This window comes from Physeter macrocephalus, chromosome 5, assembly GCF_002837175.3.
Source record: "Physeter macrocephalus isolate SW-GA chromosome 5, ASM283717v5, whole genome shotgun sequence".
Classification (NCBI taxonomy): Eukaryota; Metazoa; Chordata; class Mammalia; order Artiodactyla; family Physeteridae; genus Physeter; species Physeter macrocephalus.
Genome location: NC_041218.1, coordinates 11,238,705 through 11,252,158, shown reverse-complemented (window position 1 = coordinate 11,252,158; position 13,454 = coordinate 11,238,705). Strand labels below are relative to the sequence as shown.

General features: G+C 40.1%; 1 protein-coding gene across 7 annotated transcripts in view; it reads right to left on the bottom strand.

The window, feature by feature from the left end:
* The window catches only part of TPK1 (thiamin pyrophosphokinase 1), a 356,442-nt gene that overhangs the window by 19,665 nt on the left and 323,323 nt on the right, over nucleotides 1–13,454 (bottom strand). Inside the window, exon 9 of one of the 7 annotated variants that reach the window (XM_055084778.1) lies at nucleotides 2,674–2,777. The exons of the other annotated variants lie outside the window; for them this stretch is intronic. Within the exon in view, the coding sequence (XP_054940753.1) occupies nucleotides 2,770–2,777 (8 nt within the window). The 3' untranslated portion in view covers nucleotides 2,674–2,769. Of the gene's footprint in view, nucleotides 1–2,673; nucleotides 2,778–13,454 lie in introns of those variants that run through there. 7 annotated transcript variants of the gene reach the window in all.

The window sequence follows — 13,454 nt, the reverse complement described above, 5'->3', positions numbered from 1 at the left end:
TTGTTTGTTTGCTCTTTAGTTCTTTTAGGTCCTTGTTAAACGTTTCTTGTATTTTCTCTATTCTATTTCCAAGATTTTGGATCCTCTTACTATCATTACTCTGAATACTTCTTCAGATAGAGTGCCTATTTCCTCTCTTCATTTGTTTGGTCTGGTGGGTTTTTACCTTGCTCCTTCATCTGCTGTGTGTTTCTCTGTCTTCTCATTTTGCCTGCCTTACTGTGTTTGGGGTCTCCTTTTCACGGGCTGCAGGTTTGCAGTTCCTGTTGTTTTGGTGTCTGCCCCCAATGGGTAAGGCTGGTTCAGTGGGCTGTGTTGGCTTCCTGGTGGAGGGGACTGGTGCCTGTGTTCTGGTGGATGAGGCTGGATCTTGTCTTTTTGCTGGGCAGGACCGTGTCCAGTAGTTTGTTTGGGGGTGTCTGTGACCTTATTATGATTTTAGGCAGCCTCTCTGCTAATGGGTGGTGTTGTTTTCCTGTCCTGCTAGTTGTTTGGCATGTGGTGTCTAGCACTGGCGCTTGCTGGTCATTGAAGTGGAGCTGGGTCTTAGCGTTGAGATGGAAATCTCTGGGAGAACTCTTGCCGAAAGATATTATGAGGGCCTGGGAGGTCTGTGGTGGAGCAGTGTCCCGAACTTGGCTCTCCCACGTCAGAGGCTCATGTCTGACACCCGGGCGGAGCAGCAAGACCCTGTCAGCCACAGCTCAGAAGAAAAGGGAGAAAAGCAGAAAAAGAAAGAAGGAAAAAATAAAAAGAAGAGAGCAACCAAACCAATACACAAATCCACCAATGATAACAAGCACTAAAAACTATACTAAAAAATATCGGACAGACAGAACCCTAGGACAGTTGGTAAAAGTGAAACTATACAGACAAAATCACACAAAGAAGCATACACATACACACTCACAAAAAAAGGAAATAATATATAGAGATATAAAAAAGAGCAACCAAATCAATAAACAAATCTACCAATGATAATAAGCTCTAAATACTAAACTAAGATAAACATAAAACTAGAAACAAATTAGACACAAAGCAAACCCCAAGTCTACAGCTGCTCCCAAAGTCCACCTCCTCAGTTTTGGGATGATTTGTTGTCTATTCAGGTATTCCACAGATGCAGGGTGCATCAGGTTGACTGTGGAGATTTAATCCGCTGCTCCTGAGGCTGCTGGGAGAGATTTCCCTTTCTCTTCTTTGTTCGCACAGCTCCCAGGGTTCAGCTTTGGATTTGGCCCCGCCTCTGCATGTAGGTCGCCTGAGGGCGACTGTTCTTCACCCAGACAGGACGGGGTTAAAGGAGCAGCTGATTAGAGGGCTCTGGCTCACTCAGGCCAGGGGGAGGGAGGGGTACGGAATGCAGGGCGAGCCTGCCACAGCAGAGGCCAGCGTAATGTTGCAGCAGCCTGAGGCATGCTGTGTTTTCCCGGGGAAGTTGTCCCTGGATCACAGGACCCTGTCAGTGGTGGGCTGCACAGGTTCCTGGGAGGGGAGATGTGGATAGTGACTTCTGCTTGCACACAGGCTTCTTAGTGCCTGCAGCAGCAGCCTTAGAGTCTCAGGCTCACTCAGGCCAGGGGGAGGGAGGGGTACGGAATGCAGGGCGAGCCTGCCACAGCAGAGGCCAGCGTGATGTTGCAGCAGCCTGAGGCATGCTGTGTTTTCCCGGGGAAGTTGTCCCTGGATCACAGGACCCTGGCAGTGGTGGGCTGCACAGGCTCCTGGGAGGGGAGGTGTGGATACTGACCTGTGCTTGCACACAGGATTCTTGGTGGCTGCAGCAGCAGTGTTAGTGTTTCATGCCCATCTCTGGTGTCTGCACTGATAGCCATGGCTCACACGTGTCTCTGGAGCTCGTTTAGGCGATGCTCTGAATCCCCTCTCCTTGCGCACCCCAAAACAATGGTCTCTTGCCTATTCAGCAGTTCCAGACTTTTTCCCAGACTCCCTCCTGGCTAGCTGTGGAGCACTAGCCCCCTTCAGGCTGTGTTCATGCAGCCAACCCCAGTCCTCTCCCTGGGGTCTGATGTCCAAAACCGGAGCCTCGGCTCCCAGCCCCCGCCCGCACCGGCGGGTGAGCAGACAAGCCTCTCGGGCTGGTGAGTGCTGGTCGGCACCGATCCTCTGTGCGAGAATCTCTCTGCTTTGCCCTCTGCACCCCTGTTGCTGCGCTCTCCTCTGTGGCTCCAAGCTTCCCCCCCACTCCCCGTCTCTGCCAGTGAAGGGGCTTCCTAGTGTGTGGAAACTTGTCCCCTTCACAGCTCCCTCCCAGAGGTGCAGGTCCCATCCCTATTCTTTTGTCTCTGTTTTTCCTTTTGCCCTACCCAGGTACGTGGGGAGTTTTTTGCCTTTTGGGAAGCCTGAGGTCTTCTGCCAGCGTTCAGTAGGTGTTCTGTAGGAGTTGTTCCACATATAGATGTATTTCTGATGTATCTGTGGGGAGGAAGGTGATCTCCATGTCTTACTCCTCTGCCATCTTGAAGGTCCTTCCCCAGCTTTGTTCTTAAGATTGCTTTGGCAATTCAAGGTCTTTTGTGGTTCCATACAAATTTTATGATTGTTTGTTCTGTTTGTGAAAAATGCCACTGGAATTTTGATAGAAAGATCTGCAGATTCATTGCACTCCCTGAGTAGTATGAACATTTTAACAATATTCTTCCAATCAATCAGTGAGTGTGGAATATCTTTTGATTTATTTTAGTCTTCAATTTTTTTTAACAATGTCTTATAGTCTTCAGTGTAGAGATCTTTCACCTCCTGGTTAAATTAAATACCTAGAAATAAATTTTTTATGAAATTGTAAATGAGATTTTCTTAATTCCTCTTTCTGATAATTCATTATTAGTACACGAAGCAGAACAAATTTTTTTATATTGATTTTTGTATCCTACAACTTTACCGAATTCATTTATTAGTTCTAACAGTTTTTTGGTGAAGTCTTAAGGTTTTCTCCATGTAATAATCATGTCATCTGCAAATAGTAACAGTTTTACTTTTTCCTTTCCAATTTGGATGTCTTTTTATTTCTTACCTAATTAATTGTTCTGGCTAGGACTTCCAACACTATGTTGAATAAAAGTACTGAGAGTGAACCATTCTATATTAATTTAATCCAGTATACCTAAAATATTATCATTTTAACATGTCTTATCGAGATGTTTTACTTTTTCATACTAAGTCTTTGAAATCTGGTATGTATATACACTTACAGCATATCTTAATTTGGACAAGTTACATTTTAAGTGTGGAAGAGCAATAAGTAGCTAATGGTTACTGTATTGATTAGACAGTACAGATTCTAGGTTATTGACCTGGGAACCATATTTAAGATTCAATTATGTTTGTCCAGAGGAACATTATTTAATTACACAGATACTGATTTTCATCTCACCTGCAGATATGGAGTGATAGAGTCTCATGTTATAAAGGTACTATTACATTTAAAGTAAGCATATCAAATCCATTTGAAATGATTTCCCCTTATTATAGGAATGGATCAAGAAACACTCAGGTACTTAACATGTGCTCAGCAGTGAGAGAGACTGAGTCCTCTACCCTTCAAGTTGAAAGTTTAAAAATATGTAGCAAAACTGTAGGAAAAAACCCTGAAATTGCAAAATTTAAACAAACCTCACATAAAATTACGAATAGGATATATATTATGAATACATCCTGTAAGGAATATAATGACTCCTTCCTGGACACGTAGCAGATAGTCCTTTAATTGTACTCCTTACTCCAAATCGTCACCTCTCCTTCCCACTCCTCTAAATGCCTTGTCTGATCATGTTTCTCTCACGTGAAAGAATAACTCATGGACTACAGTTGCCTATAACCTCCCTGCCCCCCACCCTAAACATCATGGCCTGACATTAAGGCCCTTCATCATCTCGTTCCTCCCCTATAACCTACTTGCCAGCCACCCCATGCTACTTGCTATTCCCTTAATAAACCTAAATGTAATAACACCAGATACTACAAAACTCTTAGAGGAAAACATAGGCAGAACACTCTGACATAAATCACAGCAATATCTTTTTGGATACACCTCCTAGAGTAATGAAAATAAAAACAAAAATAAACAAGTGGGACCTAATTAAACTTAAAAGCTTTTGCACAGCAAAGGAAACCATAAACAAAATGAAAAGACAACCCACAGAATGGCAGAAAATATTTGCAAACGAAGTGACTGACAAGGGGTTAATCCAAAATATAGAAACAGCTCACACAGCTCAATATCCAAACAAACAAACAAACAACCCAATCAAAAAAATAGACATTTCTCCAAAGAAGACATACAGATAGCCAAAAAGCACAGGAAAAGATGCTCCACGACACTAATTATTAGAGAAATGCAAATCAAAATTACAATGAGGCATCACCTCACACCAGTCAGAATTGGCCATCATCAAAAAGTCTACAAACAGTAAATGCTGGAGAGGATGTGGAGAAAAGGGAACCCTCCTACACTGTTGGTGGGAATGTAAATTGGTACAACCACTATGGAGAAGAGTAGGGAGGTTCCTTAAAAAACTAAAAATAGAACTACCATATGATGCAGCAATCCCACTCCTGGGCATGTATCTGGAGATAGCCATAATTTGAAAAGATACATGCACCCTAATGTTCATAGCAGCACTATTTACAATAGCCAAGACATGGAAGTAACCTAAATGTCCATCGACAGAGGAATGGATAAAAAAGATGTGGTACATAAATACAATGGAGTATTACTCAGCCATAAAAAAGAACAAAATAATGTCATTTGCAGGGACACGGATGGACCTAGAGATTATCATACTAAGTGAAGTAAAACAAAGACAGATATCATATGATATCACTTATACATGGACTCTAAAAGGATGATACAGATGAACGTAGCTACAAAGCAGAAACAGACTCACAGACTCTGAAAACAAACTTATGGTTACCAAAGGGATAGGTGGGGGGAGGGATAAATTAGGAGTTTGGGATTAACAGATACACACTACTATATATAAGATAGATAATCAACAAGGACCTACTATATAGCACAGGGAACTAGCCACAATACTCTGTAATAACCTATATGAGAAAAGAATCTGAAAAAGAATGGATATATGTATAACTGAATCACTTTGCTGCAGAACTACAATATGATCCAGCAATCCCACTCCTGGGCATGTATCTGGAGATAGCCATAATTTGAAAAGATACATGCACCCTAATGTTCATAGCAGCACTATTTACAATAGCCAAGACATGGAAGTAACCTAAATGTCCATCGACAGAGGAATGGATAAAAAAGATGTGGTACATAAATACAATGGAGTATTACTCAGCCATAAAAAAGAACAAAATAATGTCATTTGCAGGGACACGGATGGACCTAGAGATTATCATACTAAGTGAAGTAAAACAAAGACAGATATCATATGATATCACTTATACATGGACTCTAAAAGGATGATACAGATGAACGTAGCTACAAAGCAGAAACAGACTCACAGACTCTGAAAACAAACTTATGGTTACCAAAGGGATAGGTGGGGGGAGGGATAAATTAGGAGTTTGGGATTAACAGATACACACTACTATATATAAGATAGATAATCAACAAGGACCTACTATATAGCACAGGGAACTAGCCACAATACTCTGTAATAACCTATATGAGAAAAGAATCTGAAAAAGAATGGATATATGTATAACTGAATCACTTTGCTGTACACCTGAAACTAATATAACATTGTAAATGAACTATATCCCAATAAAAAATTATCTGAAGAGACTATTAAAATACTTCTTTCAACTAAAAAAAAAAAAAAAATCAGGAACTTCCTATCCCCATGAAAAGTTTTGCTGTCTCCCCTCCTTTTGGAACATATCCAGTCTTTTCTATGCTTGTTGTATCCTTCAAGGCTAAAGGCAAGTATCATCTTCTAGTCTGTACATCTCTCTTTGATTCTATATCCCACTATAGGCTGAATTAATAATTCTTTTCCATTTATAAATGACTTGATTGCTTCCTTAGAATATACTTTGTATTAAAAGTTGGCCATTTAGATGCCTCTTCTATGGCAGGCAAAGTACAGGGTGAGTCTGAAACACCTTGTTCCAGAAAACAAAAGAGTGCTCAAAAAAAATTTAGGGCACTTTGAGCTAGAGAAGAATACTGAGAGTGATGCAAATAACACATTCAGTAATAAACAGAATCCCCAAAGGCATGTGGAGAGAGGAAAATCTCTTCTTTACAGAAGACTGCCAACTACTACAGGAATGAGCAACAGAATTAGAATATTAGCAAGGCACCATTTGCAGCTTCCAACGTAATAACTGGTTCAGGCAAGGAACATCAATGGATGCTAAAGCCACAGGGTGAAATGCTGGGGAACAAGGTATTTACAGTCTCCAACTAACACTCCATGTAGTACTTTTAATTAAAAAAAAAAAAAAAAAAAGGTAGCAGACAGATCTTGTGAATATCATCTTAACCAAATGATCAAGCTTAGCATCACCAGTAAAAGGGCAAACTGACATTATGTGCCTTCTGATATGATGAAGGGATGAATACAACATCATTTATTGTAATAATTTTTGCCAAAAAGGCTTAAGCTGAATATAATCATGGGGAAACTATCAGACCAATGCAGAGTGTGAAGCACTTGACAAGTTAGCAGGCCTGAGCTATTCAAAAGTGTCAGTGTCAAGGAAGACTGAAAAGAGATTTTCTGGATTAAAAGACACTAAACAGACACAACTAAAAACAATGCATGGTTTCTTTAGTAGATTTTTAAAAAGTTATAAAGAGCATTACAGGGAAAATTAAGGAATATGAATATAGACTGCATAACACTGTTCTATCAGTGTTATTTTTTTGGAATAGATAATAGCACTGTCGTTTTGTAGGAAAAATATCTTTTCTTTTAGGAGGTACAAACTGAAGAATTTCAGGGGTTAAATATCATGTATTCAGCATAGTCTCAACTGGTTCAGAAAGCTAAATACACACACAGAGAAATGGAAATATAGAAGAATGTTAACAGCTAAAAATCTGGGTGGGAAGAGTACAGATTTTGCCGTATTATTAAAATTTCCTGTAGGTTTGAAATGTTTCAACATTAAAATTCAATATTAAAATTTGTACAAAAATTTGGGAAACAGGCTAAGAACTTGTGCAGGGAAAGTGTTTTCGTCTTGTTCACCTTGATCCCCCCCAAACTGAAGTGAAAGAGCATTACAGGGAAAATTAAGGAATATGAATATAGACTGCATAACACTGTTCTATCAGTGTTATTTTTTTGGAATAGATAATAGCACTGTCGTTTTGTAGGAAAAATATCTTTTCTTTTAGCAGGTACAAACAAGAATTTCAGGGGTTAAATATCATGTATTCAGCATAGTCTCAACTGGTTCAGAAAACTAAATACACAGAGAAATGGAAATATAGAAGAATGTTAACAGCTAATAAATCTGGGTGGGAAGAGTACAGATTTTGCCGTATTATTAAAATTTCCTGTAGGTTTGAAATGTTTCAACATTAAAATTCAATATTAAAATTTGTACAAAAATTTGGGAAACAGGCTAAGAACTTGTGCAGGGAAAGTGTTTTCGTCTTGTTCACCTTGATCCCCCCCAAACTGAAGTGATGCCATTATCATGCGTAAAGTAGACAGCTAGTGGGAACATGCTACAAAGCACAGGAAGCTCAGCTCGGTGCTCTGTGAGACCTAAATGGGTAAGATGGGGGGAGGGGGTGGAAAGGAGGTCCAAGTGGGAGGGGATATAGGTATACATATAGCTGATTCACGTCACTGTACAGCAGAAACTAACACAACAATGTAAAGCAATTATATGCCAATAAAAAAAAAAAAAAGGAAAGCAAGAAACGCTCACTGATTTGAAGTACATCAAAATAAATCCTAATTGAAAAAACTGCATGCCAAATTTAGGAGAAGTCACCCAGCCAGTGAGATCTGCATCACAGCTTCTTGGACGAGAGGTGCAGAGTGCTCAGCCTGGCAGGTGGGAAAGGGTCCTTCCTTTGTCAACTTATTGAAGCTCACCAAGGAAAACCTCTACTTACACTTACTGATGCAGGGGGACCTGAAAATTCACCCAAATTATGTACCAGAACGTCTTAGTGCCTGGGAAAATGATAAGAGGAGACTTAATTCATTGTTATGCAGGCTCTGATAACAAGTCCTCAGCTTTGCTTTCCTTTAGGACATTATCTCTCAAAATCCTGATCTGCCAAAGACTCCTCCCAAGGTGACCACTCACCGGTCACGGTCACCTCTCTATCTTGACAACTAATCCTTTCTTGAGCTCAGGTGTCTAAGGAAGGGCAATGACTCAGACTCCTCCCACCACTCACCGGTCACGGTCACCTCTCTATCTTGACAACTAATCCTTTCTTGAGCTCAGGTGTCTAAGGAAGGGCTCTTATAATTCCGTTTGGAAGTGGCTGCATTTATCTTCATCTCTCACAAGTCACACATTCTCCTTGCCCTTGGATCAGGGCTGGCAGTCATTAGAAGGCTTCTGATGTTCAATTATTCTTCCATCTTCACATTTCCTGTGCTATGACTCAGCCTGCTGTCCGAAAAACAATCAGACCAAGAAAACACTGCTGCTTGGAGGAATCAAAGCTAATTAGGCCAGTTAGAAAAAACATCTCCCAGCATTAGCACTCTCAAATGTTCAGGCTTCTCCAAAGCAAACAAAATTTGTTATTATTGTTCTCTGTTAGAAAGAAAATGTGTTATATCATTAGCACTAAATTCTACTCCCAGGTCCCATGTTGCAGTTAAAGAGTCCATCAGAGCTGTTTTTAGGGAAAATCCAAAAAAAAAAAAAAAAAACCCAAAAAGGGCTTTTTATGAAATAAAAAGGGCAGTCTGAATCCATAAAATGTGACCTATTTACATTCATTATTAGTGGCAAAATGAATGATCTGTGTAGAACTGGCCAAAAATTTTCAGTGTGCAAAGTCTTTATCAGATTTAAATGTACATGCAGAGAGGGGGATGCTAGTCTGTCCAAAGGCCGCTCTGTGTTGATTGACTTTGCTGTTTCCTTCACCTCCTGGGGCCCTGCCTTGCCACCTGCGGACACTGGCATGCCCCCAAAACATTCACACAAGTGGGAGAATGAGGGCTCTATATGGCAAAAACCACGCCAATTTGTTGCTGACTGGCTGTAGAACACCGGGCACGCCATCTTGTGCCGCTGGCCTCAGTGCCAACCCTGAAAACAGGGTTGAATTTTCCACTACAATATGCTTTGGCTTTTGCTGAAAGTTCCTTAGGTGACCTCAGCATCTATGTGCAAAATGCCAATAATACCTGTCCGCAGTTATCTCTAATGCAGCTGTTGTAAAGATGAATGAGTTAATGTCTGTGAAGGACTTCGACTTCTCCATGAAAGTACTGAAAATTTGTTGTATTATTATCATCATTTCATCCGCACGGAGGAAGCTTTAAAGTGGCATTTGCTTCTATCCTTCAAATGTCAACAGAGATTATTATAAGTACATGAAGCAAATGGAAATGGCACAGAAAAGTGAAGAAGGAAAAAATGTGAGGTAGCAAAGTATAATTACTTAACATCAATCTCAAACCTGCAGGTGACATCCACACAATCCATGCTCTTTTAGAATTTACCAGTCAAATCAGATAACCCCAAACAGACAGACTGACAAATAAAAAAAAACCATATAAACATTATGCTCAGAAAAAGGCATAAACATATTGGGAGAACTGTTACAGGACGCTACACCTCTTCCTTATAACTTGAGAAAGAGGGACGAGATTAGAAGATTGAAATGTGTTGGGTTGGAAAAAGATGGTGGCACCCCCAAAAACTGCTTTGAAGGACATAACTCGCTTGAATAAGATTTGATTAAACCAGTCTATGAGCCAGCCTATCTTATACCTCATGTATAAGCTGATCTGACATCTGTAACAACTAGGATATATGTTGTTATAATTGGTGAAGACATCTATTAACCTTATCAATAACCTATAGATTTCAACTAGCTATATAGTACGTTATGCGTAGGATGTGGATTAAAGCTGTCACCTTGGGTATAGATGGAAGTGTGGAAATCATAAAGGCAGAGACACATTTTGGCTTGCGACATCAGAGAGGACACGTTCAGGGGCATTCCACGCAAATAAAGCCAAGCGGCTCTACAAGGGGATGGAGGCCTGGTAAGTCTGCTTTACAATCCACCGTTACTGCTCCGGGACGCCACGTCAGACAGAAATGCTTTCTGATTTAGTTAAAAGTAAGTTTCCTACAATGTTTTAATGCCAAGCTAATATTATATGTTACTTAAGTTTGATAAATATGATAGTCATTAGAAATGAAGACTCTGCAGCAATATAGAAAAATTTCCTAACAGACATGTAAGAGAAAACGTCACATTACAAACTAGATACATTGATCACAACTGGGAAAATATGTGCCTGCATATAAATTTAAATTTTCTTGTTACATTTTTAAAAATAATAAATGGAAAACAAAAAGAACGGCATGGATTTTCATATACCCCATGTGAAGAAGGAATGCCGCTTAGAGGGAAGAGCAGAACCACTCTGGGGAAAGGTTTACAAATTCTGAACACAAGGTGCCCCTATTACGTTACAGTGAGGGTATTTTTGAAAATACCTATAATATCACATACATTTACCCATACCCTCACTCCGACACCCACACCAATATGTGAAAAAAAACTATTTCCACCACCTAGGAAGAATTAGAAACATCCCCGCATATACTGATAAATCTCAGGAGTGAAGAGTAGGTGCCGTTAGAAGTTGCTTCTCTATATGTGGCCGGGGAAGACCTAGTTAAATTAATCCAAGGACTCTGAGTCTTTGAGTTCACAAAAGCTCCTGAAGTTCTGAAAGATTTGCCATGTAAATTCCTCCGAGATTCTGGCTCAATCTTGATAACTTTAGTCAGACCAGCTGCTCCCCTGAGGGGACACCTTGCTGATGAAAAATACCCACTTCTCTCTCGAAGGCATCTTCCCTGCTGCCCGGGGCCCTGCGTGGTAACCTGCTTTCCTCTTTGGCTCTACCACCTGCTCCCCTCTGGATTACACGTCAACTCCAGTTTCTCCAGACCTCCCCTCCCACCCCGTCCTGTGCTTTTACCTACCAGGGACATCAATACAACTGGACTTCTGACACCTCTCACCCTGAACCTCTGTGAGACTCTTGAAAGTGAAATCCCAATGGTCACAGTGGCTTTTCACTGCCTTGTTGAAAAATATTTAGGAAACAGAAATAGCAGATGAGTGTTTACCATCAAAACAAAGTTCATTCAATTATGGGGCTATTTTTAGAACAGAATTTCATTTAGTGAAAGTCTGACCACTGTCGTTTAGGAAAACAGCATTTAACTCAAATGTTTTATTATTAACAGAAATGATTTGTTATATCGAAGGTAATAAAACACTGTTTTAAGACTCTGTCCATAGGGCTTCCCTGGTGGCGCAGTGGTTGAGAGTCCGCCTGCCGATGCAGGGGACGCAGGTTCGTGCCCCGGTCCGGGAAGATCCCACATGCCGCAGAGCGGCTGGGCCCGTGAGCCATGGCCGCTGACCCTGTGCTCCGCAACGGGAGAAGCCACAGGAGTGAGAGGCCCGCGTACCGCAAAAAAAAAAAAAAAAAAAAAGACTCTGTCCATAAATGTATAAATATATATGCTTGCTCCTAATATATTTCATCATGACCTATTTCTATTTTTAATTTCCCCTCACTGATATACAATGATAATATTTCATATTAGAAACAGCGGGCATCTTACCATATCACTATTCAACTAAGTCTGAAAATATCAGCCATTCTTAAAAGCAAGCTACTGTAATTCACAATTAATCTATTCCCTCCTACTTTAGTTATAATAATCAATCCATTTTTCAATATCCATACCATGGATCCTTTCCTGCTGACAGCCTTTACTTCTCTCTTTTCTTGACGAACCTTCTCTGCATTAACTATTTGCATACAAAGTTGCATATTATATTATACCAAGCTCAAATATAAAACTTTCTATTTAGCATTTACTATATTACTGGAGTGGCGGCATGTACTTTCTACCTCACACATTAAATATGCAAATGTCTTTTTCTCCCCATCAGGTATATGACTTGGTCTAACTTCTTTTATCATAGAATTTCTAATCTGGAAGGGACCTTATCTATGATCTAGTTCAGTGGTTTGACAAAGATAAAAATGGAGCTGCTCCTACTCTGACCAGTTAGGATACTAGGCTCAGAGCTCTGTCCACTTGGCTTTACCCCCACTCCCAAACTAAGGTGGCCTTACAGAACCTGCTAGGAGTCAGGGCTTCAGAGAATGTAGTCCGAGAACCATTGGTCTAATGTCCAACCCCTTTATGTCAAGACTGGGAAGCCAATTCAAGACACCTTGTTGACCTAAGGTACGCCCAGCACCAGAATCCAAGTCTACTGACTTCCAGCTTGGTGTGCTTTCTGCTTTCACACAGTCAAACTCTGGGACCAACACATTGATGGGCTCCCCAGGACCCTTTTCAGATTGGCTGATCAAAGTTAAATGATTTTGAGCTACATAGTGAATATTTAAGTTGCCTGAAATGTAGCGATGTTACCTAAATGTTTCTAAAGCTCAGTCACAAAAGAGAAAAAAGTGATTCTTGTAGACTGACCAATGTTGTAGGCTTCAGGCCAGGAGCAAAACTGAGTCAGCAGTTTCTCACCCTTTATCTTCAAAGAAGCCACAGAGCATGGAAGCAGAGCATAAAGGGCTTAACCTAAGAACTTTTTACTGCGTTTCTTATTTAGATGATGCACTAATTCCCTCATAAAACACTGTCTATAGGAGTGTTTCTCGTATTGTCAGTGTTAGCCACTGTTCAATAAAGTAGTACTAACAGTCTAGACAAAGGAGAAAGAACGTGAGCCAACAGGCTTAGCTGCTCGGACATGGTTCAATACTGGGCTTTTTAGTAAAAACATTTTGCTATATCTATAGAAAACACATTAGATAAAAATTAAGGTGGAATTCAGCTAATCTACATTCACTTTTAATATGGGAAGATTATTTCATGGTATAGAAGAAAGACTTAAATGACAGAGCCCTTATTTGTAATTCTAGGGAAACCGATCTCTATCATTAGAGAACATGAAAAAAAATCATTTGCAATGAATGGCTATATTTGCAACTTTCAGAATGAAAATTAATGTTTCAAAATATCTGACATCAGTTTTACCCAAATCAGATGATTATAACATTTTTATAAAAAAATATTTGGAGGGAGGGATGGAGAATGGTACATTTTTTGTTATATTGAAAAAAAATCATTCCTTAAAAACTGAGGATTACCACTGGCATTTTTTACAGAACTAGAACAAAAAATTTCACAATTTGTATGGAAACACAAAAGACCCCGAATAGCCAAAGCAATCTTGAGAACGA